The sequence below is a fragment of the Natrix helvetica genome, assembly GCF_964273705.1.
Source record: "Natrix helvetica genome assembly, chromosome: 1".
Lineage (NCBI taxonomy): Eukaryota > Metazoa > Chordata > Lepidosauria > Squamata > Natricidae > Natrix > Natrix helvetica.
In genome coordinates this window covers 37,969,134-37,992,023 of record NC_138548.1, presented here as the reverse complement: position 1 = coordinate 37,992,023, position 22,890 = coordinate 37,969,134, and the positions used below count along the sequence as shown (strand labels likewise).

At 37.3% G+C, this 22,890-nt stretch overlaps 2 protein-coding genes across 7 annotated transcripts in view; one reads left to right on the top strand and one right to left on the bottom strand.

Moving 5' to 3' along the window:
• The window catches only part of XRCC3 (X-ray repair cross complementing 3), a 12,156-nt gene extending 6,952 nt beyond the window's left edge, over positions 1–5,204 (bottom strand). For 2 of the 4 annotated variants that reach the window (XM_081933940.1, XM_081933942.1), the window contains exons 1-5: positions 4,666–4,814; positions 3,802–4,357; positions 3,042–3,179; positions 2,412–2,624; positions 1,521–1,675 (exon numbers count right to left, since the gene is read on the bottom strand). In XM_081933940.1, coding sequence (XP_081790066.1) covers positions 1,521–1,675; positions 2,412–2,624; positions 3,042–3,179; positions 3,802–3,856 — 561 coding nt within the window. In that variant the 5' untranslated portion in view covers positions 3,857–4,357; positions 4,666–4,814. Of the gene's footprint in view, positions 1–1,520; positions 1,676–2,411; positions 2,625–3,041; positions 3,180–3,801; positions 4,358–4,665; positions 4,816–5,084 lie in introns of those variants that run through there. The other 2 variants (XM_081933941.1, XM_081933943.1) reach the window with 2 other exon arrangements.
• ZFYVE21 (zinc finger FYVE-type containing 21) lies at positions 5,040–22,890 on the top strand. 3 transcript variants are annotated; one of them, XM_081933946.1, is made up of 8 exons: positions 5,040–5,347; positions 7,336–7,386; positions 9,451–9,517; positions 10,218–10,293; positions 11,563–11,654; positions 15,392–15,445; positions 21,098–21,240; positions 22,199–22,890. In XM_081933946.1, the coding sequence occupies exons 1-8, from the start codon at positions 5,216–5,218 to the stop codon at positions 22,232–22,234; spliced, it is 651 nt and encodes a 216-aa protein (XP_081790072.1). In that variant the 5' UTR covers positions 5,040–5,215; the 3' UTR covers positions 22,235–22,890. The 3 variants fall into 3 exon arrangements, with proteins under 3 accessions (XP_081790072.1, XP_081790070.1, XP_081790071.1); XM_081933944.1 differs by having other exon boundaries at positions 9,451–9,619; XM_081933945.1 differs by lacking the exon at positions 15,392–15,445 and having other exon boundaries at positions 9,451–9,619.

Below are 22,890 nucleotides of genomic sequence, written 5' to 3'. Positions count from 1 at the left end.
TGCCCTCATTGAGGGCACATCCTTGTCTCCAGAGTACAAGTTTATGGAAGCCTGCAGACTGGTATGATCACAGTCCCTGAGTTTTACTGCTGTCCACCATTTAATGGACAAACTGTTTTAACACCAGAGGTATGCCAGAGAACAAAATGCAAATTAACATTAATCAACGAGGCAGACTATAATTTGCCTTTTATGCTCAACATTAAAATTCAAGGCAATACTATCATTTAAGACAATGTATATATTTATAAAAATAGGCAGTGAATGATTCTGTGACTTGGGATTTATTATTGACTAGTTGATAACCCGGTGTTGCCTGGGTATTTGTTTTTCCCAATTCTGTATTAGATAGGAAGCTGTTCGACGTTGTAGTTCTTTTCTCGTATGTGAGTGAAGTACGTCATGTCAGTGGTGCAGGCAGGCCGAGTTGCAGTAATGTGCTATTGATCATGGCCATACATTTGTCCCGAAGAATAATCAAAGCCTTGTTGAAAATGTCTGGACCAAACGTAATTTCTAATGTTGGATTTTCCCCCTTACCAGAGGGAGCCCCTTTGTGGAATACAATACATTACCTTGGCAACTCCACTGCGCTGTACAGTAGAAGCAATTGTAAGGCAGTACAGTAGAAGCCATTTTAAGGCACAACAGGCTGCATCTTAACAGAACATACACCCCGAGAGGTGTTTTACCACCACAGTATTTTTTTCCTGAGAGTAAGTCATCTAGGTACCAAGTTTGGCTGAAATTGCTCAAGGCGTTCCAGTTATGCTGGAACATACACACACACACATAGCCGTATGTATGTATGTATGTATGTATGTATGTATGTATGTATGTATGTATGAAAATCTGCTTTTATTCAAACTGGTTCTTTTAGTTTTCTCTCTATAACAAGATGTGCAAGATGGTTTGTGCAGGAAACCCGAAACAAGGTTCTTTAAAAATCTTCATAATTCAGTTGACTTAGTGCCAAAAAGTAGGCATATAACAGCACTGCTCTAGCTTCTGAGAGTCCTTCAACTTGGCCAGCATAGTTTCATAGCTCTGAGAACAAAAAGCTTACCTTTTTATTATAAAATAGAAGAAAAATGAACACTCATTTTTCAAAAGTTCTATACTGTTTCTCACAGTGCTGAAGTTTAAACCTGACCTGTTGAATGTGTTCTATAAGTTAAGGTCTTTTTAATGAGACCATTTTTAATGCTTTGCATAGTTTAACTAATAAATGTTCTATGTGTGTTGTTTGCAGTCTTCTAGCTTCATATTGAGAAAATTTGAGGGGAAAGGCTAACTATATATTTTGTAAAAACAAATAAGCCTCTTTTTTTCTGCAGAGATCTGCTGAGAAATGGCATCAATGGAAACAGCACTATAAAATTGATGTGAAGTGTTAAGTAATTATCATTTTGATTTACAAAATGCATATTCTACATTGGAATGTAGCATCACGGCTCTTTTTCAGCTGCATATATGGAATCTAACCTTTTGAAGCACTGACAGCCAGATAAAATACTCACCAGGTCTGCTGCATGCTCAACAAATATTCTGTTTCCAAATTTTATCTTCTGCATCACCTCGGATGGAACGTCACTCCTCAGTTTTGGCAGCTGCTCAATCAATTGCTGCAGACGTTTATTGGGAAAAACATCCTCTGTGCAAACGTAAACTGCACCTGTAATGAAGGCCAAGCCATCTGAAATTACTGGCTCCTCTTTGTGGCAGTCGGCTGGAACGAACACACACACACAGACACACACACACCACACGGAAGGGATAATAATTTCCTTTTTTTTAAAAAAAAATGTTTATATGGCAACCCATTTCATAACTGTAACTGTGGGTGGCTAATAAAATAAAAAAAACTCAGTAAAAGCAAAGTAATACCAATAGCAAAACCCAGTATAAATAGAGAATACAGAATGTTTGTTGAGGACAACAACATGCAATATAGTGAAAACCACTTCACACACTGCCTTAACCTCATGACCCCCATGCCCAGGAAAACAGTCACATTTTTAAGGTTACCTATAATACCAGCAGTGTCTTGCTGGATCGTGGGAATTATGATGCTCCAAATGGCAAGCACTGCAACCGAAAATGCCCGTTTCCAAAGCTGCAGTGGATACTAGTGCAGATATTCATCAACTTACAACGGTTCATTTAGCGACCGTTTGAAGTTGCAACGGCACTGATAAAAGTGACTTATGACCGTTTTCCACACGACCATTGGAACATCATCCCCATATGCAAATAATGCTTACATTGTAAATTGCTCAGAGAAGGCTGTAAAGCATGGCGTTATATAAGCCTAAATGCTAATAATCATAATGCAATAGTATGCAACATGGCAGGGAGTGAAGAATACTGCTCAAAACCATTAAAAGAGATTAAAAGAGCATATTTCTTACCAGATTCTAGTCCACCATATCTGTATGGATACTGCACAGAAAGACACAGCTGCAAAGCAATCTGAGTCTTCCCAGCAGAGCTTTCACCAGCAATTTCAGTAATTCCTGTACGGGGAATTCCACCTCGGAGCAAACCATCTAGAAATGGGCAGCCCAGACTCAGCTTCTGGCCTTGGGAAGTGCTGGGGGCTTTGTTTTGAAATAGCTGGAGAGCTAAAACAATTTGACAGCCGGTTTACTTAATGCACTTCTATGTCACTTTCAATGTAATTATCCTGAAATGGTTGACAAAATAAAGGCACTGAGGCTCTTAATCAGCTGATTCAGAAATCCCCAGAAAGCATTCAGTTAAGACATCCAGCAAAAGTACAATGTTCTATTTCGGTAGCAGGAAACGAATAAAAGGTAGAAAGGGAATAAAAGAGTTTCTCAAAATTAGAGAAGAAAAAAGTTGCCTTATTACCATTTTATGACATAAACACATAATTGTACAGTAAGTTAAAGGATTGAATTAGATTTTAACAAAAATCTAGAAGATCAAATGCCACTATACCTTCAATTTATAGGTTTCTAGCAGTCTAATAATTTTTTTCAATTGATTGTTTAGAAAAAAGCTAGTTGAAGACTTACCTGTAAAAACAGAGTTTTTTCTCAAAATACTAGAAATTGTTCTTAGTAGATATTGTACATCTGCCTTGGATAGCTTTGTTAACCTTTGCAAATCTGATCCCGAAAGATGGAAAATGTCTTTAATTGATGTTATATTTGCTGAAATAAGAAAATTGATTCTATAACCAAAATAGATCTATTTATTTTATTTGAAAAGGGGGGATATTACAGAGCATAGACATGTTATTAATTTATTCTCTTGTTCTGGAATCCTATATCATATATCTTAGTATGCCTCATTCAACTCACTGCAAATTACTTTTAAGTAGACATAAACAGCATGGCATCATTAATACAGAGATTTGTTTTTATGCAAATACTTTTTTCTAATGCAAAACTGTAAAACTATAATGATTTATTGTTACTCAACTATTCAGAACATCCCTTACTACTGGCATTCATGCATGCATTCTTTCATTCATATTTCTAAACAGCAGGTGAGAGCAAGGCTTAAAAAATCCCATCAATGATCAGCTATACACACACTTACAGATGTTTATTCAGAAGTGAGTCCAACATGGCTTGTTCTTAAACATGTAGCTTCTTTTCAGATCTGGATATACCCAATCTCATCACAATCAGCATTTACCCACTTGCAACTGTAGCCTACTCTATACAATCCCTTAGTCAAATGCAGCAAGGCAGTTTTCTTACACAATCAATATATAAAAATGGTAAGAGGGGTGACATATGAAAACAAGGATTTGTAGAGTTGATGTACCTTTTTTAATAGCTGCAATCACTCTAGGGTTCATGTCAAACTTATCCCAATCCATTTCTTCACAAATGCAGAGCCACACAATATTAAGTTACATAGAGGAAGAAAACTAAGATATAGCTTTAGAAAGATGCTAACAGAAAGACTTGAAATAGTTTTTCACATCAGCCTTGCTCCTTTGATCTCAGTATTATTTTTCCTATTTTTCTTTAATGCTTTTATGTTATTAGTGTTATATACCGATTTGCAATTGCTAGGCTCCTTGGCTTGTTTTAGTTACTTTCAGGTTACGTAGCATGTAAAAAAAATATCAGGAGTGAAGAATGTTCACACGTAAACGATATGAGACAATGGTACTTAGGTGGGAAAATATAAGGATATATGAGCTTGGCCAAGACATGTTGAATGTTGTGAAAGTGGATGCAAGTGCTAATCATCACACAGAATAAGGTCCCACGAATAAAGGGCTTCCATCCTCTATTCTTCTGGAATCAAACAGCCTAGCCTGTTTGTCATCGAATAAGACACGCGTGGGAAGAATATGAACGACGTTTTTATCCTGAAAGTGAACAAAAAATTAAAGCTGAGAAATAAAGCTTCCACCTCTATAGGTAAAAGTAAAGAAATTTTAATAAATGAAAAAATATTGAATTATGTTTATTTCTTCATAGGATCTTTATTTGCCATATAGTTCCAGTCAAGCCCATATGTGATTATAAACTCAAAATTCAAAACCACCTTGGAAAAAAATGCTAATATTGAAAGCTAAACAGAGTTCCCAAAAACGGGCAGTCGGACAAAAGTCCCCCAACTCAAACTCCACCGAGGAGCCCATTAAGCAAGAATCCCTTTTAAATGATCTCCTACCTTCAGTGGACGATCCTAGCCTTACAGAAGAGAAAGGCGCTAACAAGAATCAGCCTAAACCGCGGAAAGCGTGGGCCAATCACAGAATGCTGGGAAGAGTTAATAACCAATCACAAAGCCCCGCTCGTCATCGAGAACGCGGCTTCTTAAACTTCGCTGTCAACGTAAAAGGCGCATGCGGCGTTATCCTCCAGTCTCTGCGCGCACGCGTGCGAGACTCCTCTCTTTTCTATCTCTCTCCCCTTTTCACTTTCCTCTTTGGCTTGACATGCCTTGAAGGGGATTGGCTGAGAAGTATATATCAAAGGGGAGGGGTGGGGAGTCGGCCCACCATTGTAATGTTGAAAACAACAGCTTTGCTCCCCCTCCCCAGAAGAGAAACGTTTCTCAACGTTTCATTGGCCTAGAGAGACGTCTACCTTCAGTGAATCTGATGGCGATTGGATAGCTGGGGCGGGGCGGTGGCTTCGGATTGGGTGGCTGTGGGTGGATCGATGGTTTGGGCGCGTCGCCGTGTGGCGGCGGCTGTGGTACGAGCTCTGAGGTGAAAATGTCGGGGCGCCAGGCCCCTGAAGGCAAAAAGTTGATTCGCTCCCCTAGCGGGCTCCGAATGGTCCCCGAAAACCGGGCTGCGCAGAGCCCTTTCGGATTGGAAGAGCCGCCGTGGGTGCCGGATAAGGAGGTAACGGTGGTTTGGCGGCTCAGGTCTGGACTCTGGACTCTCATTCAGTCTTCTCTCCTCCCTCCTTCCAGTCTCTGCCGCCCTCCGCCAGAGCCTGTCCCTTCGGTCCCTGTTCCTGTGGAGATTTGGACCGTGGAAGAGCAGGCCTTGGCGGAACTTCATTGGTGCTCTCCGCCCCCCCCCCCACTTTTTAAAAAAACATTCAGGTCTTTTCTCCTTGCGCGATCACCACCCCGCTGCGACGCTCAAAGCTCGCCCTGAATTCAGGCTTTGGGTCGATTCTTTGAACGTCTTGCCTTAAAATCGCCCTCCACGTAGAACATCAGAACAGCTTGCTAAAAACGGGGCCAGAACTTGATATGCTGTTCTTCGGTTCGCCAGCAGGGGGTGTCTGAGTAGAAAACAATGGTGGCTTGATTTGAGGGGTCCTATCAGTCAGTGGTTCCCAACGTGGGCCCCACGCCCCACAGGGGGGCAATTTGATTTTTAACGGGGGCAATTTGAACCTTGTTTAAATCAAGTTAATGGCTTTTTAGGCTTCCTATGCATGAGTAGAGTTCACTTTTTGAGTAAAGTAAGAATTATATGTAAAGGGGGGGGGGCACCAGGATTTTAGAGAGGCTTAGGGGGGCATGGCCAAAAAAAGGTTGGGAACCACTGTATCAGTGCTTCGATTGGGAGCCACCCCAAATTGGTTGTAACCTGAGTGGCTATATAAAAGCTTTAAAGAAATAAAATAGGGAAGTTCTGTTGAAAATATTGGAGATAATTGAAAGAATTGTCCTAGAAAAATAAGGTTTACTTTCAATAATGGGTAATGGGTTAAATACTATATGGGTGAGGTATTTGAAGGGAGAAGTATTCTCATTTATGGAATTCCCATTCATGGAAACATTAAGGAAACTGATCACATAGCTAAAGAGACCTGGGAAACAAATCATGGCTTGGAAAGAAAAGCTGAGGTGATGGTAGAAGCTGCAGGATCTTAAGAGGCAGAAATGACACTGGTTGTTTCAGACTTACTACTACTGAAACAAAAAAGAAAGATGTAAATGTGCTCAGTAGAGCAGTGATTCTACCACACACCAGAATTGACAACAGACATATAATAAATCTTCCTTTGCAAATGCTAGGTTGACACAACAATAAAAATAAGTCCTTAGCTAGGTGTGTTGTATGTATTTTATCAAATACTGGAAAACCATGAATTAACAAAAAGTTTCAACAGTATTGCAAATAATGCCAATTCTAGGATGTTTGTTAAATGATGTCAGAAATAGATATTTGTCTAGAAAGTAGGTCGAAGCCTGTTGGAGCTTAGAATGTTGTCCAAGAACAATAGGATAAAGTACATTTCACAGCAGCCCAACATACATTATGTTCCATGAATCATGAAAAATATTGGAAGTATATATTGTCCTTATGTGGATGAAGAAAACTTTGTGATTGAGACTTGTAAAATGCAAGTCTTCATAACAATATATGTGAAAGATGACATTCTGTAGTAATCTCTATTTCTTCAGGGCTACCTCCCCTTTTCCTATATAACATATTTTTATGCTCAATATAAATTGGTTTTTTTTTATCCTTTTAAGTAAAATTATATTTCAAGCAGTGTCTCGAAAAGGTATAAAGGTGAAGAAAATCAAGGGCCCAGGAATCTGTTGTTAAAAGTTCATTGAGAGAAATGGTAACATTTGAGATTGATTTCAAGCAGTTTTAAATCTGGACTTTAGATGTGATCTCAGAAAGATGTCCTTAGCTAGGTCATACTAATTGTGCTGAATCTGAATTACAGATCTTGTATTTTTTCTTTTAGTAGGAAAATATTATGGTACAGAAAATGATCTCTGTAGAAGTATTTTATGAGGCTTACTCATGCAAACTAATGAGGCTGTTTAAAATTGTGTCACATAATATGCCATGTGTTCATTTAGTCTTTGGCTGAAACAGTCAAACTTAAATATCTTTGTATTATTATTTTATAGTGTCCTAGATGTATGCAGTGCAATACAAAGTTTGACTTCATAACCAGAAAGGTAAGAGTTTGGATGCAAGTTTATTGTAGAGCATTCCCCTGAACGCAATAAAATGTCAAAGTCACCTTTGAGTAGAATGTTCTGCAAACCAAATGAATGTGTTATAACTGTAGCATTTAGGATAGGGGTTGTTTATGCTAAAAAAATAGTGTAGCTTGTACTGAACATACTTAATAGTGAAACCAAATTTTCTTTTATGTTTTTTCTATATTTTTGGAATTGCATTGTGAACATTTAAATTTTTCAGTAGATGGATTTATTTATTTTTTTCATCTTCTATAGCTGCATGTCTCAACCAGCAACTGGGCCAGCTTATTGATTCTAAAAATATAAAAACTATTAAAACATTTAAAAATATTTAAAACAATAGAAACATCCAAAATAAATATATACAGCAGCCAAGATTATTAAACAATTAACATTTAAATTAACGGAAATAAAAAAAATGGGGCCCTTAACATATTCAGAGTCCCAGGTTCAGGTTCTGCTGGACTACAAAATGTGCATCATTTGCTTTTAAGTATAATCAAAGCCAGGATTACAAATCTCGCTATACATGACTATTGTATGCTACATGTGCAATAATAAGAGCTTTTACAAATCTGTCTCTCTCTCTCTTTTACATTGTTATCCTTATGGCTCATTTTCTAATTAGATTTCTTTTTAATCAGGCCATGCAGGCGATACATATTACAGTTTTTTATGCTACTGATTTGCTGTGTTCACATATTAATTCAGATTGTATTTAATTTTGATTTCTTGAATAAACCAGCTGCCCTGGTATACTTATGTTTAACTTGGATTAAAAGTCTAACATACATAATTTTAGGCCTAAATGAAATAAATCCAAAGTTTGCATGTTGTATGGATTTAGCTGTTTTGCTTTACAATTGTGTGTGTGTGTGTGTGTGTAGATTATATGATCATATAAATTATGTATTTGTATTGTATCAATTATATGCTTCACAATTTCTCAAATAATGTATTGGTTTCTTGTGTAGAAACTTCATTGAGTTTTTGATAGGCAATTAAAGTAGCAAAAATTTTCAGATCTGTAGATATAAGTATGCAGTACTGTATAGGGCTACCAGAATAAAAATCTGGATAACCATTAGATGGCACAGTAGCTCTACTACTATCTTGCATTCATTCAAGATTATTGCAATCTTGATCTGATAGCCCAAATATTTTTCATCACAAAATATGTTTGTTTGACAAACATAATTTGGATAGGCAGTCTGTTTCAAATAGTGAAGGAAACATTTAGCTTGATCAAATGTTATTTTCACATTGTATGTGAAGCTGTAGCTAGCTTAACCATGGACTATTGAAAAACCTCACAGCTGTCTAATTCATAGAGTATACTAAACTTTATATTAATAGAATTTTTACCATTCTTTAAGGATAAGATGTAATTTGTTTGCAGCTTTGTATGTTTTATGAATACTTTCAGAATTTATATTTGTATGTATATCTCTTTTCTTTCTTTCTCTTTCTTTCTTTCTCTTTCTTTCTTTCTTTCTTTCTTTCTTTTGTATTAAGCACTGTTTATATTCTCTAACTATGTAACTTTTAGCTCAGTTAGGTACTTAAGCATTAATTATGGTTTGGTGATAGTTATTTATACTTATATTTCTACACTATCCATGTCACCTAAATTACTCTGGGCATTTGATATTTGAAGTTTGCTGAATGTGCTTGTTTTTTTTAGAACAGGGAAAGGAAAACGCTGCTTATTGTACTCTGCACTTTCATGTACCGATTGCTAGACTTCCATGGAAACTAGAGAAGTAGTACAATGTGATCTGCAAGGACAGCTTTCTCTAGTACATGAGAGTTCAGACTTAATTCAGACATTTTTCTCCATTTGTTTTTGCTTTTGCAAACATTCTGGTATTTTTTTTAACCTGGCATATCAGGATTTTATCCTCTTTATACTCCTTGTATTTCCGCTACAGTATTTATTTCTCTTCTACCTGATAGAATTTGCAATAGAGCAGAATCAAATATTTTAAACATAATGATCTAATTTTGGTTAATCTCTCTCTTTCTCCTCTATTCCAGCATCATTGCAGGAGATGTGGAAAGTGCTTTTGTGATAAATGCTGCAGCAAGAAAGTGCCTCTGCCTCGTATGTACTTTGTTGATCCCGTACGCCAATGTGCTGAATGTGCTCTCATTTCTCAGAAAGAAATGGAGTTCTATGACAGGCAACTCAAAGTGCTTATGAATGGTAAGTATTGAATATAGATTCTATAGACAATATAGACAATATATAAGAATTTATATATTAGTTTATAGTAATAAATACATGACATAAAACAGGATTGTGAAATTTGAATCAAAAATTACACTTTGCCATTAAGTGGTATATTACACTTTGCCATTAAGTGGTATATTGTGGTATATTGAGGGCAGTAATGGATAGTAGAAGGCAGAAACTATATTGTTAAATTTGGGTAATATCAGTACAAGTTTAGTCATTATATATTTTCCCTTTAATTGTTACACTTCAGTAACAATATTTGCATATCTTAGGAAAAGGTACTGAACGTTGTGGGTCTGCATAAATTTTGGAGCTTCAGCTTGGATTTTTCTGGTATAAATACATATTTGGATTCCAGAATGAAAAATGGTAAACCTCTGCACATTATAATAGGAATAATCTGGATATGCCCAATTTTTCTTTTTAGTAGCAAAAGTCCAGAGAAAGGATAATAAACAACTCTGTATAGTAAAATTGAGAGTTGCACTTTTGAGCTTGTTTTAGTTATATTGTATTTTTAGAAATGTATCCTTAATTCTTTTTCTTCCATTCCTGGAATTTTGAGGTGCTACATTCTTCGTAACTCCAGGGACATCAGAAAAAACAGAAATGATGGTTTGTCGACTTTCCAACAACCAGAGGTAAGAAATGTTTGCTATAAGGAAATCAGTTGTAATCCTTTTCTGAAAAGTATTATATTTGCTACATACTTTGTTTTAACTTTTTGAAGAATTACTTATCCAGCATCCCAGCCCTTATTTCCAAAGTGTTATTTGAGCAATATTGCTATGACTTGCTCTTAGCAGGAAATTGATACTTTTTCAGTTTCCATTTTTGAAGGTTTTGGCTGTGGTTGTATGTATTACTTGTTGTTTTTCTTATAATTAATAAGTAGGCTAGTGTACCTTCTTATTATTTTGATATTGATGATTGTATAAGCATGTTCTTATTGGAGGAATACATGTTAATATTTCGGAAAGATAGCTAATGACCAATATTTTTCAACATATCAACAAGAGATTAATCTCCTTTAGTGAGTTAGGAAAATCAGTATCTTTCTTTCTTTATTTTATTAAGCTTCAAGGAGGTACCGTATTTTCCCGAAAATACGACCTGTCCTGAAACTAACGCCTTGCCACATTTTTCGTGTGAGCAAAAATATAAGCCCATCCCCCAAAATAAGCCCCCTGGACAACCCCCCCCTCCGGCCAGGCAGACCACCGCTCACTGACCTAGCGGTTTCCCGAAGGCACCAAGCGGGGGGGAGGCGCTCACATTGCTTGCCACCTTCGGGATACTGATAGGTTGGGGAGTGGCATTGTGTCCGGCTGGAGAGGGGGTTTGCCGGGAGACTGCTCGTGACCGTGGTCACCTCGTGGCTGCTTCGCCCCTGAGGCTGTGCCCGGCTCTTCGGGAGCCCACTCACAAGGGAACAGCTGCCTAGCAATCCCAAAACAATAAACCCTCCCCTATAATAAGCCCAAGGCCATATTTCGTGGGGCAAAAAAAACCAAGACCCTGTGGTAGTTTTGACACCTGGTAATTTGTTTAAAAGTATAGAAATGTTGACAGAATCTAGGAGGAGGTTTTCTTGGATGGCTTTAAAAGTGTTAGAAACACTTTCAAAAACTTTTTTTCCAGAATGATTAGTCAATATATTGTTTTGGGAAACTATTTTAGTGTGTGTGTGTGTGCACGCGCACACACACACACACACACACACGATAAAACACTTTATTTTGCAGTGATACAACAAAGCATAGGTACTCCCAATGATGAGCAAATAAATTTAACAAATGTAATGTCTTATAATTATATAAATGATTGTTTTATTTTCTAGTATGGGATTTAGCAATGTAAGAATTACTAATTAATATACATGAAATGAACATCATTCATTCTTTGTGTAGGTATCTATTTTTGGATGGAGAAAGCCATTATGAAATAGAAATTTCACATATCTCCACGGTCCAAATTCTTACTGAAGGATTTACTCCTGGAGGTAATTTGTTATTAAGCATAAGTAGTAATTGGAAACCTGCAGCTAGGATCATTGGGTTTTGCCTTTCATAGTTTATAAACCTTTAAAGTGTCTGAAACCATAATTACAGAATTCCTCTATCAGTATTTATATTCCAGGCCAGACAACACGATACATTGCATCTCTCTTCTCTGACTGATTCTTACTAGCTGTATATATTTCCTTTTACTTTCTCATTGCTTCGCTTTGATTTCTTTCTATTGCCATTTTTTAATTTTGCCTTTTAAATGTCTATTTTATCCTGCTTTCTTTACCTAGTGTGTTTCTTGTCAAATCTTCCTAGAATTAATTGATAGTTAACTTCTTGGGATATTTTCTTAGATTGCTTCTTAATGGCAAGCATTAGGCAACGTATTTGTCTCTTTTTTTTTCTGGGATACATATCTTACCTGAAATATAGGGTAAAAATAAGGATGGTGTAGTTCCGTGGTGGCCAACCTATGGCACAGGTGGCACATGGAGCCATATCTGAGGGCACACGAGGCATTGCCTTATGTCAGCTCTAGCGCGCATGTGCGCGCTGGCCAGCTGATTTTTGGCCTTCTGGAGGGTGTAGGAAGTCATTTTCACCCTCCCCAGGCTTCAGGAAAGCCTCCTGAAGCCTGTGGATGGTGAAAAACGGGCCCAATGGGCCCAGCGGAAGTTTGGAAATGAACCATTTTTTGTCCTCCCCAGGCTTTAGGAGGCTTTCCTGGAGCCTGGGGAGCCCACCAAAAGTCAGAAAATGGGCTGTTTCCTGCGTCGGGAGGGCCTGTGGGGAGCAGGGGAGGCCCTCCCAGGTTTCAAGGAAGCCATGCATGCATCCGGGGGAGGCAGTGGGGGTGTGTGTGTCATGCGTGCATGCACAGGTGGGCACACCGTGGGGGAGCATTTAATTACGGGTGAGGGTGCGTGGGCGCGCTTTTGGCACCCCCAAGGGGAAACAAATTCCCCAATCACTGGTGTAGTAGTAAGCTGCCGTACCAGGAGGTCCTGCTTCAAATAAGTCTCAGCAAGAGAAGTTATTTGGGTGTCCTGGGGCCGGTAACTCTCTTAGCCCACTCTACCACATTGGATGATTGTTGTGGAGGAGAAAATGGAAAACAATCTTTGTGAACCTCTGTAGAAAATGTATGTACAATCAAATAAATAAAAAATGGGAACGGATTGCCTTTCTTCTGGAAATGTTCTTCACATTTTAATATTGTGAAGCAGGTGGGTTGGTTATTTAGATGGCAATAGTTTAGAAACATCCAGTCTGAGAATTTTGTGATATCATGAACTTAACATTTGTTAAGACAATAGTGAGCAATTACAGGGCCACACAGTACACATAGTCCATAGGATTTCTTTCTTAAGAATGTGATTGCTTAGACACCTCTATTTTAATTCAATTTACAACATTAGTAGTGATGGTCCTTTCAGATTAATGTCATACCTACATAGGCTAATGAACAAGATTTTCTATGTGATTCAGTATAATTATTACATGCATATATCACATTTGTGCATAATGAAAGTATTGTTGAATAAATATATTAACTGTCAGATTCTTCTTGATTGCTATTATAGTGGAGCTTGCAAATATTTATTTATTCTATTTTATTTCTTTAACCACCCATCTCTCTTGGGCTCTGGGCGGTGTGCAATATAATCAATAAAATTTTAAAAAGCAGAATTAATTTAAGATTAAAAACTTAAAATTATAAAAAAATATAAAATTTCAGAAAAATTCCAAGATGGGCACTTAGCAGTTATTAATACAGGTGGAGGAAGTTCTCAAGCTGCACAACTGCACAGTTTTATGGACCTCTGTGTCCCCCATGTAAGACTGGATAGCCAAGTTTTGACCCCTTTGAGGAAGGCTAAGAGATTGGGAGAGAGATTACTCACCTCCAAAGGTAACATGTTCCATAGTATAGGGCAGCGGCGGAGAAGGCCCTCCTGCTAGACTCCGTCAGTTGAAATTCTTTGACTGATGGGGTCTACAGCGTACTTTCTTTGAATGAATAAATGGGATGGGCCGATGTAAGGCGATGAAGCCACTTCCGTAGGTAGCTGGGCCCTATGTCATGTAGGATGTTTTATAGGTGATGGTCAACACCAAGGATTGGACCAGGAAGCAAGCTGGTACTAAAGCAGTTTGTGGAGCAAAAGTGATATATGTGCCCTTCTTTGGGCACTCAGTATGGTTTGCACAGCTGCATTCTGCACCATTGAAGCTTCCAGATTCTTTTCAAGGGTAGCCCCATGGGTTGAAATAGTCCAGTTGGGAGATGACCAAAGCATGAGTAATTGAATGGAGGGCCCCCCTCTCCAGGAAGGGGCATCACTCTTGCACAATGCAGAAGGAGCCGTGAGTCTAAAAAGTTTCCCAAGTTACACACCAGGACTGTCTGGGGTAGTGCAACCTCATCCAAGACCAAAGATGACAAACTCCTGGATACAGAGGGGCCCACTTCTTGTCAGGGTTCAGTTGAAGTCTGTTTTCCTCATCCAGACCCCCCCACAGCCTCAAGGCACCACAAAAGGACGTCCACTATGTTTTCATAAGAGCATTTTAGAATTTTCCCCTTGTAATTTTGTTGCTGGTTCTACTTCAGAAATCTTTATTGTTTGAAACAAAATGCAATGTTTATTTACCTGAAGTGAGCTTGCTTATAATAGGTATGAGACTTTGAACTTCCAATTTACTTGTGTTTCTTTATACTTTTCTGGATATAATAAAACATTTATTTTAGGGAATAGCTTCTGCCACAGATGTAAGCATGCAATTATGACTTGTTTCTCACTTCATTAAACTAGCAAAAAAGGTTGATAGTGGCTGTATTTGCAATATGTCACAAGCGTACAAGTACTCCATGAGAAACTCAGTCATTGTTTCATTCCAAATCTTATTTTTAATGTCTAATTATATTTTTTTCAAAAACAAATTACAGGATATTTGCAATATAAAAAAGGAGAAAACGACTGGCTTGATAATTAAGATAGAAATAAATATTAATTCAAAATAAACTCATAAAACAAGAAACATGATGCGGAGTGTCGTGCAAATCAGATACTATGAATTATTTTTGGAATGTCTAGAAGTTACTTTTAGCTGGTATTAACAACAGGACAACTTCTTAAAGATGTGGCTGGTAATTAAACAAGTGTATAAAACCTGTTATGTTCAACTATTTAGAATCATTGAGTCTGGAAATATGCATAATAATTATAGAATGTAATTTAAAAATATATTTTGTACATTTTAAAGTAATATGGAACTGAAATATGAACAAATATTAAGCCGGCCCTTTATTAAAGCACATTGTTTTAAGAAAATTTTGGATTGCAAGTAGCTCACCCCCCCCCCCCCCCAATAACATTGTGTTAGCCACAAAAGTAACTACTATATAAATTGTTTCATTAATCCAGTTCTGAAAAAATACAAGTTTTTGCTCACTTTTAAACTATTAAAGCTAGATTACATAAAAATGTGGTGGTGAGACTTCAGGAAAAAAAGAATAGTAAAATTTGAGACCAATGTTTCAAGTATTCTGTCACTGGATTAGATTGCATTCATATCCATTTCTTCTCTGTAGCTTTCTGTATTTTCCCAAATGACTTGATTCTATCTGTTTAATTTTTATGGCTATAAATTGAATCTTCATTTTAAACCTTCTGTATTTCTTTTTGTTAACATTTCTCTTCATTACTTACCTGCTTCCTTGATGTAGAAAACGACATTCATACTTATACCTGCCTCTTGGAAAGTGGACACATTATGGAAGGTCAGCACTGGTACTCATTACTCCTAAGCATGCTTTTTGTATTATTTCTTCAGTATGTGAGGCCGAGTGCAGACACAATTTTTTTGTGGAAATCTTTCTTTAGTGGCTGAACTTCAGATTCATTCATAATCAACCATCTCAATGGCCAACTAGCATTCCCCAGGCTACATCTAGCCACTGTTCTTTCCCCCACTCTTTGTCTGACAGCTACGTTTTTTGTGAGCAGGGGTTGGGTGGTTTCTGTTTAAGTGAGAAAAAGAGATGTGCTCATTTCATAATTCCAGGCGAGATGGGAAAAGGCTTGTAAAAAGGAAAACCCTTTCACTGGATGAATATCATAAATCCAATAGGAGATGGTTTCAACTTTTCTCCCCTCCCCCAGCAGAGATCTGAAACTATTTTGGCTAAGGACCTGACTTGATGTTGGAAAAAATGGGAAGGATCAGGATTAGGAAAACAGGAAAAGTTATATTTGATATACATTTAAAATAAGTTTAAAATGATACAATGTGGGAAAGATGTAATACATTGCTTAGCATAGCCGCAAACAGCTGTGTACCCTATATTTCTATAGAATTGCACATAACAAATCTGAGGAAATACTTTAGGCTATGACCTCACTCTGGAAGTGGCAGAATTTACTATTGTTTCTGGTTGCTTCATTACCGTTCCTGATTCATTTGTCACATTGAGAAACCTGTAATACCTCTCTGTTTGCAACTCTACAGTCATCTATGGTCACTTCCCTTGTATGCATCACTGAGGATGGAATTGGGTAGGTCTTAGCTTTGAACAAATGAATTAAAATGACAGTTTTCAGGCAGTGGCCACAATTAATTACCCGAGGCAAAGGATTCATTCTGCCTTACCAAAAGACTAGTTTGATTACATCAGTTTGAACCGAGTGTATAAAGTAGGAGTTGATTTGTATATTCAGCCTTGTTTTTAGTATCTACATTAAACTTAAAATGTAACATAGCTTCATACTGTTTGAATAATTGGCCTGTGCAACTGTTCAGATTCAGTTTCAAAAGGTGATTCAGATTTCTTGAGGGAGCAAATATAGTTATCTGTAATTTTTAAAAAAGCCATGTCATTCCCACGACTGCGTTCTGTAGTTGCCAAGTGATACTAGGAAAATATATACTGTATTTTTCAGAGCATAAGACGCACCAAGGTTTTGAAGAGGCAAATTAAAAAGAAAAGTTTTTGCACTCTGCAAACCTCCCAAAAACGGCCCGTTTTTCGTCAAAACAGGCCCGTTTCCCCCCCCCCCAAAAAAGCATGAATAGCCTTTAGGGGGCTTGTAGAGTGCTCCTGGGGGGTGGGGTGGGGGCTAAAACGAGCAAAAAACCACCCCGTTTTTTGTCAAAAAAATTGCATGCATAGCCTTTAAGAGGCTTATAGAGTACTCCTGGGGGCTGGGCGAAATTGAGCAAAAAACGGCCCGCTTTTCACTCATTTCTGCCTTCCCCAATCCCCAGGAGCTCTCTGAAAGCCTTCTACAGGCTCTACACGGCCATTTTGGTGAAGGGGCAGGGTTTCGGGAGGCAAAAAATGCTGTATTCAGAGTATAAGACGTACCCAGATGTTCAGCCTCTTTTTTGAGGGAAAAAGGTGCGTCTTATACTCTAAAAATACGGTACTTGTTTTGAAGAGCTTCAGAAAACATATTCAGTTTATGTCTTGCACTGACTGAAATACTATTTTGGAATGAAATCCAAAGCACATACAGGTGAAACTTGAAAAAATAGAATATCATGCAAAAGTTCATTTATTTCAGTAATGCGACTTAAAAGGTGAAACTAATAGTTAGACTCATTACATGCAAAGCAAGATAGTTCAAGCCATGATTTGTCATAATTGTGATGATTATGGCTTACAGCTCATGAAAACCCCAAATCCACAATCTCAGAAAATTAGAATATTACATGCAATCAATAAAACAAGGATTGCACATAGAACAATATCGGACCTCTGAAAAGTATAAGCATGCATATGTACTCAGTACTTGGGTTTCGCCCCCTTTTGCAGCAATTACTGCCTCAATGCGGCGTGGCATGGAAGCTATCAGCCTGTGGCATTGCTGAGGTGTTATGGGAGGACCAGGATGCTTCAATAGCGGCCTTCAGCTCTTCTGCGTTGTTCGGTCTCATGTCTCTCATCTTTCTCTTGGCAATGCCCCATAGATTCTCTATGGGGTTTAGGTCAGGCGAGTTTGCTGGCCAATCAAGCACAGTAATCCCACGGTCATTGAACCAGGTTTTGGTGCTTTTGGCAGTGTGGGCAGGTGCCAGGTCCTGCTGGAAAATGAAGTCAGCATCCCCATAAAGCTTGTCTGTGGAAGGACGCATGAAGTGCTCCAAAATCTCCTGGTAGACGGCTGCGTTGACCCTGGATTAATGAAGCACAGTGGACCAACACCAGCAGATGACATAGCTCCCCAAATCAACACAGACTGGAAACTTCACACTGGACTTCAAGCATCTTGCAGTGTGTGCCTCTCCATTCTTCCTCCATACTCTGGGTCCTTGGTTTCCAAATGAGATGCAAAATTTGCTCTCATCAGAAAGGAGGATTTTGGACCACTGAGCAACAGACCAGGTCTGTTTTTCTTTAGCCTAGGTAAGATGCTTCTGACGTTGTTTGTTGTTCAGGAGCGGCTTGACAAGAGGAATATGACATTTGAAGCCCATGTCCAGGATCCGTTTGTGTGTGGTGCCTCTTGATGCACTGACTCCAGCCTCAGTCCACTCCTTGTGAAAGTCCCCAACACTTTTGAATGGCCTTTTCCTGACAATCCTCTCCAGGCTGCGGTCATCCCTGCTGCTTGTGCACCTTTTTCTTCCACACTTTCCCCTTCCACATAACTTTCTATTAATGTGCTTTGATACAGCACTTTGGGAACATCCAACGTCTTTTGCAATTACCTTTTGAGGCTTTCCCTCCTTATGGAGGGTGTCAATGATGGTTTTCTGCACAACTGTCAGGCCAGCAGTCTTTCCCATGATTGTGATTCCTACTGAATCATACTGAGAGCCATTTAAAGGCCCAGGAACCCTTTGCAGGTGTTATGGCTTAATTAGCTGATTAGAGTGGGACACTTTGAGCCTAGAATATTGCACCTTTTCACAATATTCTAATTTTCTGAGATTGTGGATTTGGGGTTTTCATGAGCTCTAAGCCATAATCATCACAATTATGACAAATCACGGCTTGAACTATCTTGCTTTGCACGTAATGAGTCTATCTCATATATTAGTTTTACCTTTTAAGTTGCATTACTGAAATAAACTTTTGCACGATGTTCTAATTTTTCGAGTTTTCCCGGTACTTCAGAAAAGCAACAGCCTTGTTGCTAGATCAGCGTTCAGTGGTAGCCATTTTAAAAAAAAATTTTTTTTCTCTACTCAGGATTATTTTAGCATGTTGGGTTTTTTTAATCAAACAAAACTGAAAAGAATGTCGTGTTAGTTTTACCTATTGTTGAATCATCTATATGCTGTTTAAACTATTAAATCACAGTTTAGGTATCCCAGAAAGCTAGCTTAACTATGGTTCACACTCAAAATTTAATGATTATATTACTGTTCAGACAAATATATTTATCATTGCATTAAAAATAATAAAATGAATTTTAGTATACTCATATTAACACAATTTAAGAGCTATACATTTGTAATGTATTTTTAAAATATATTCTGAGACATTACAACCCCAAAATTGTTTTAATACCGTTTCCATTAGTAAGTCAGCTTCATAAAATGCTAATCTTCAAGAAATAATGTGTCTGCAGAAAAATATGGTAGAAGAACAATCCAGTCTTACATCACTACTCATGAAAGACGAACAACATCAGTTCTTTTATACTATTATTTTATTTTCATGGGTAGTCTTTCACTTAATAACTGTAATGGATCCTGTCCGTTATAGTACTTCAGAAAAGGTCCGAAGTTGTGAGTTGTAAAACGGACGAAGCAAACCAGTAGTTCCCTATGGGCCCTGTTTTGCTGAAAATAGGATATTTTTGTAATATCAATTTTTGACAAAACCAACATAAAAGACTGTTGCCTGATTGTGGGATGCTGCAAACAGCCATAAATGTGTCCCAGTTGCTGAGCACCTGAAGTACTATCATGTGACCATCATAACTTTGAACCTGGATCATAAGTAGCTCCCCAGTAGGCCCACTGTAACTTCGAACAACTGCTAAGCGACCGGTTGTAAGTCAACTTGTATTCTTACCAATACAATAAAATCTTGGGAATAAATTATGTAGAAAGACGAGAACAGGATAATAGAATGGGACTAAATTTGATATTATAGAAGGAATTGCAAAAGAAAGATTGGATTGAATTGAACAGTATCAGGCAGAGGCTACATAGAAAAAAAAACCAATAAAAAATATATCTCCCAATGCTTCCCTAAGAGGCATTTGGGCAGAGGATTGAAATGACATTTTCAATCATGTGATGGAAAGCATTGGAAAGAATTCAAGAAGCCATCCTCTTGTGTGTGCTTTGTTATTCTCAAATCAGCAGTTTCTGCATTTGTGCAACAGTACAAATACAAAGTTTTAGAACTGATTGATTTTTTTCTACGAAAAAGGAATAAATAGGAACTTTGCCTTTGTGATAGGATTTCTTTGACACTTCTAATGTCATAAACAGAGATGTAGAGTTTTTAAAGACTAATTGTAGTGGTTTGAGTTGGGGTTTTCAAGTTCAACTCTCAACCACCAATCTCACAGAAAAAAATTATTCAAAATTGTACTTTCAAAATACATGTCAACTTGTAATGGAGAGGAGTACAAATATTTTTTGTTGTTGAAGTAGTACTGAATTTGGAATGTACCATAATCATAAAGATGGCCTGACTTAAACATTAATATCAATTCAGGTTTTAGTTCAGTTTAATATTGTAAATAAATCTGCCTTTTGCAGAATCCTCATACTAAGATGTTTAGAATAATTTCTGTATTGTTTAGTGGATTGAATTATTTTATGTTGCTCCATGTTTTTTCCATTGTTACAAGCTATTTAAGGTTTGTCTCTTCTATTTTGTGACTTTTCACTAATAATTCAAGGGCATAGTTTTGTTCTGTTTGAGCATACATCATCCAAATAAATGTCTTGTATAATGCACATTCTCCACATATACTCTTGAATATGAGGCCTTTAAAAACACTAGTTCTGTTAGACATTTGTCTTACAACCTCAAAGCTATCCAGTCTGAATACTTGCTCGGCCATAATTGTTTTGCATGTGGCTTTATTTTTTGGTGTGACTATGTAACCTAGAGTTTAATACATTACTCAGTATTCTTTCCAGTATTTATCAGTGATTGGGGCTAGAAAAAGATGGCGGGTTAACCACCCACCATTGTAAGGATAAAGCTATATTTGCTTTGCAGTGTAAATCTGTGGATTACATCTAAAGCCACTTGAGTAAACTTCCACTTGCACTGAGTTACTCTTGTTCTCCTTTTTCTAGGTCTGGTTCAGAATTTTACTCAAAAGTTTGGACTGCATTTTGGGATGTGTAATTTTTTTGGTGATAGAATCCATTCTGTCAAAAAAAAAAAGCTATGGTTTGGAACAGCCCTTTGCATTTGTAACAAATAAAGTATTTCCCCCATATTTTCCCCCCTTAGGAGGCAATACTCGTGCCACAGGTATGCTGCTTCAGTACAAAGTACCAGGATCAGATGAATTCAAACAGATTAAATTTACTGCTGGTGAAGATTTCACTTCCAATAAAAAGCTATCAGCTACCTGGCTAGCAGCAATGCATAAGGTAACTAAAGCAACTGTTAATTAAATTACATCTTAAATGTCTTTAGGAGTACTTTTAAATAAACCTAATCTACTGTTCAGTTATCAACATCCAGATGCCAATAGGAAATTGGCAAGAAACAGTGTTAGCAACTGTCTTTTCCACCAGGGGGAATCTACTGAAGTTCAGAGTCAAAATCTGCAAAATGGTGGGTTTGCCATTAAAATCAAAACCATGTCTCTTTTAAAAGAGTGTGTTTAGCTACCACATACTATTAGTCATATACTAAGTTGAGGCAGTCTTCGACTTATGACAGTAACAGAAACCAGAATTTCCATTAAGTGATGCAGCCAAAACATATGACTGTACCATTTAAGATGGCAGTTTGCCACTCTGCTTGCCATTAACTTAATCCCATGGTAATTAGGCACTTCTAGCTGCTGTAAAATGTCACAATACCCCTCTTCCACAGTCACGTGACCATATTTTGGGCATTTAGCAACTGGTTTGCCTTTGTGGCTAATTGCAGTGACTTATGATCATCTGACCACGATTTGCGATTTTTTTTGCCCGCCAACTGCTGTTTAATGACTTGCAAAAAATGTAAAAAAGATGGAACTCGTCCCGACCTGCAACTGCAGTGACTAAAACTGAAATTATGGTTCCAATTATGGTAGTAAGTTGAGGACTATCTGTATTATGGCCATAAACCAGCATAAATGTTTGTACAGATTTTCATATAAAGAGAATCATAGTTCTTTATCTTTTGAAATTCTAGAAAATTTTTCATGTACCATTTGATGAATCAGAATCTTAACATTTAGCACAGCTTGCATTGCATTTTTATTTTATTATAACAATTTGAATGCATTCAGAAATAATTCAGCCCCACTGCTAAATTGCATGTGCAATTCCAATAGTTTATAACAGTGACAATTCATGTTACTTCTTCCTTTTTTGTTTTTTTGTCATTTTACAGGCAGCAAAACTTCTTTATGAATCTCGGGATCAATAGGTAGTTTTTTGGAATTGAGGGAAAAAGATCAACTCTAAAAATAAGCTTCTTACTACTTGCTATTTACACATGGTATAGGGATTTTCCCTTCCTCCTTTCCTACGTTAAATGTGGTTCATCATGTGAGCACTGGCCAATTAATACTGTGAGTATTTGGACCTATAAGTATTCACTTATTTAGTGTGCAATATGTATACAGTTTATTAATGCTTTAAATAGAGCTCTGCATCTATGACTTTATTTTGTTAAATCTTATCTGCACTTAATATGTAAAATGAAGTGTGACCTGCACTATTGCTAAATATATAGCACAACTTTTATAATGCAAATTATGTAATTCACTTAAAACCAATCCTCATTGTTCCAGAAAAAAGTTCTTCAGAAATGTAGATCTCAGGTTTTTCCCCCCTATATCCGAATGATCTATCAAATCCGCCTTAGATATTATTTTATATAGAATCATCCTTTCTGGTGAGGGGTTTGTATCATGAGATTAAAGCTTTTTTTGTTGTTGTAAAATTAAGATTTACCAAATACAAATAGTGCTGTATAAATTGGCCTTTTTGAATGAAACTGTCAGCAAAATTGTTTTTGAGGTTTTATAGACATGTTTGTGATAATTTGAGATTTGGCTAATAAAATGTTATCAAACACTA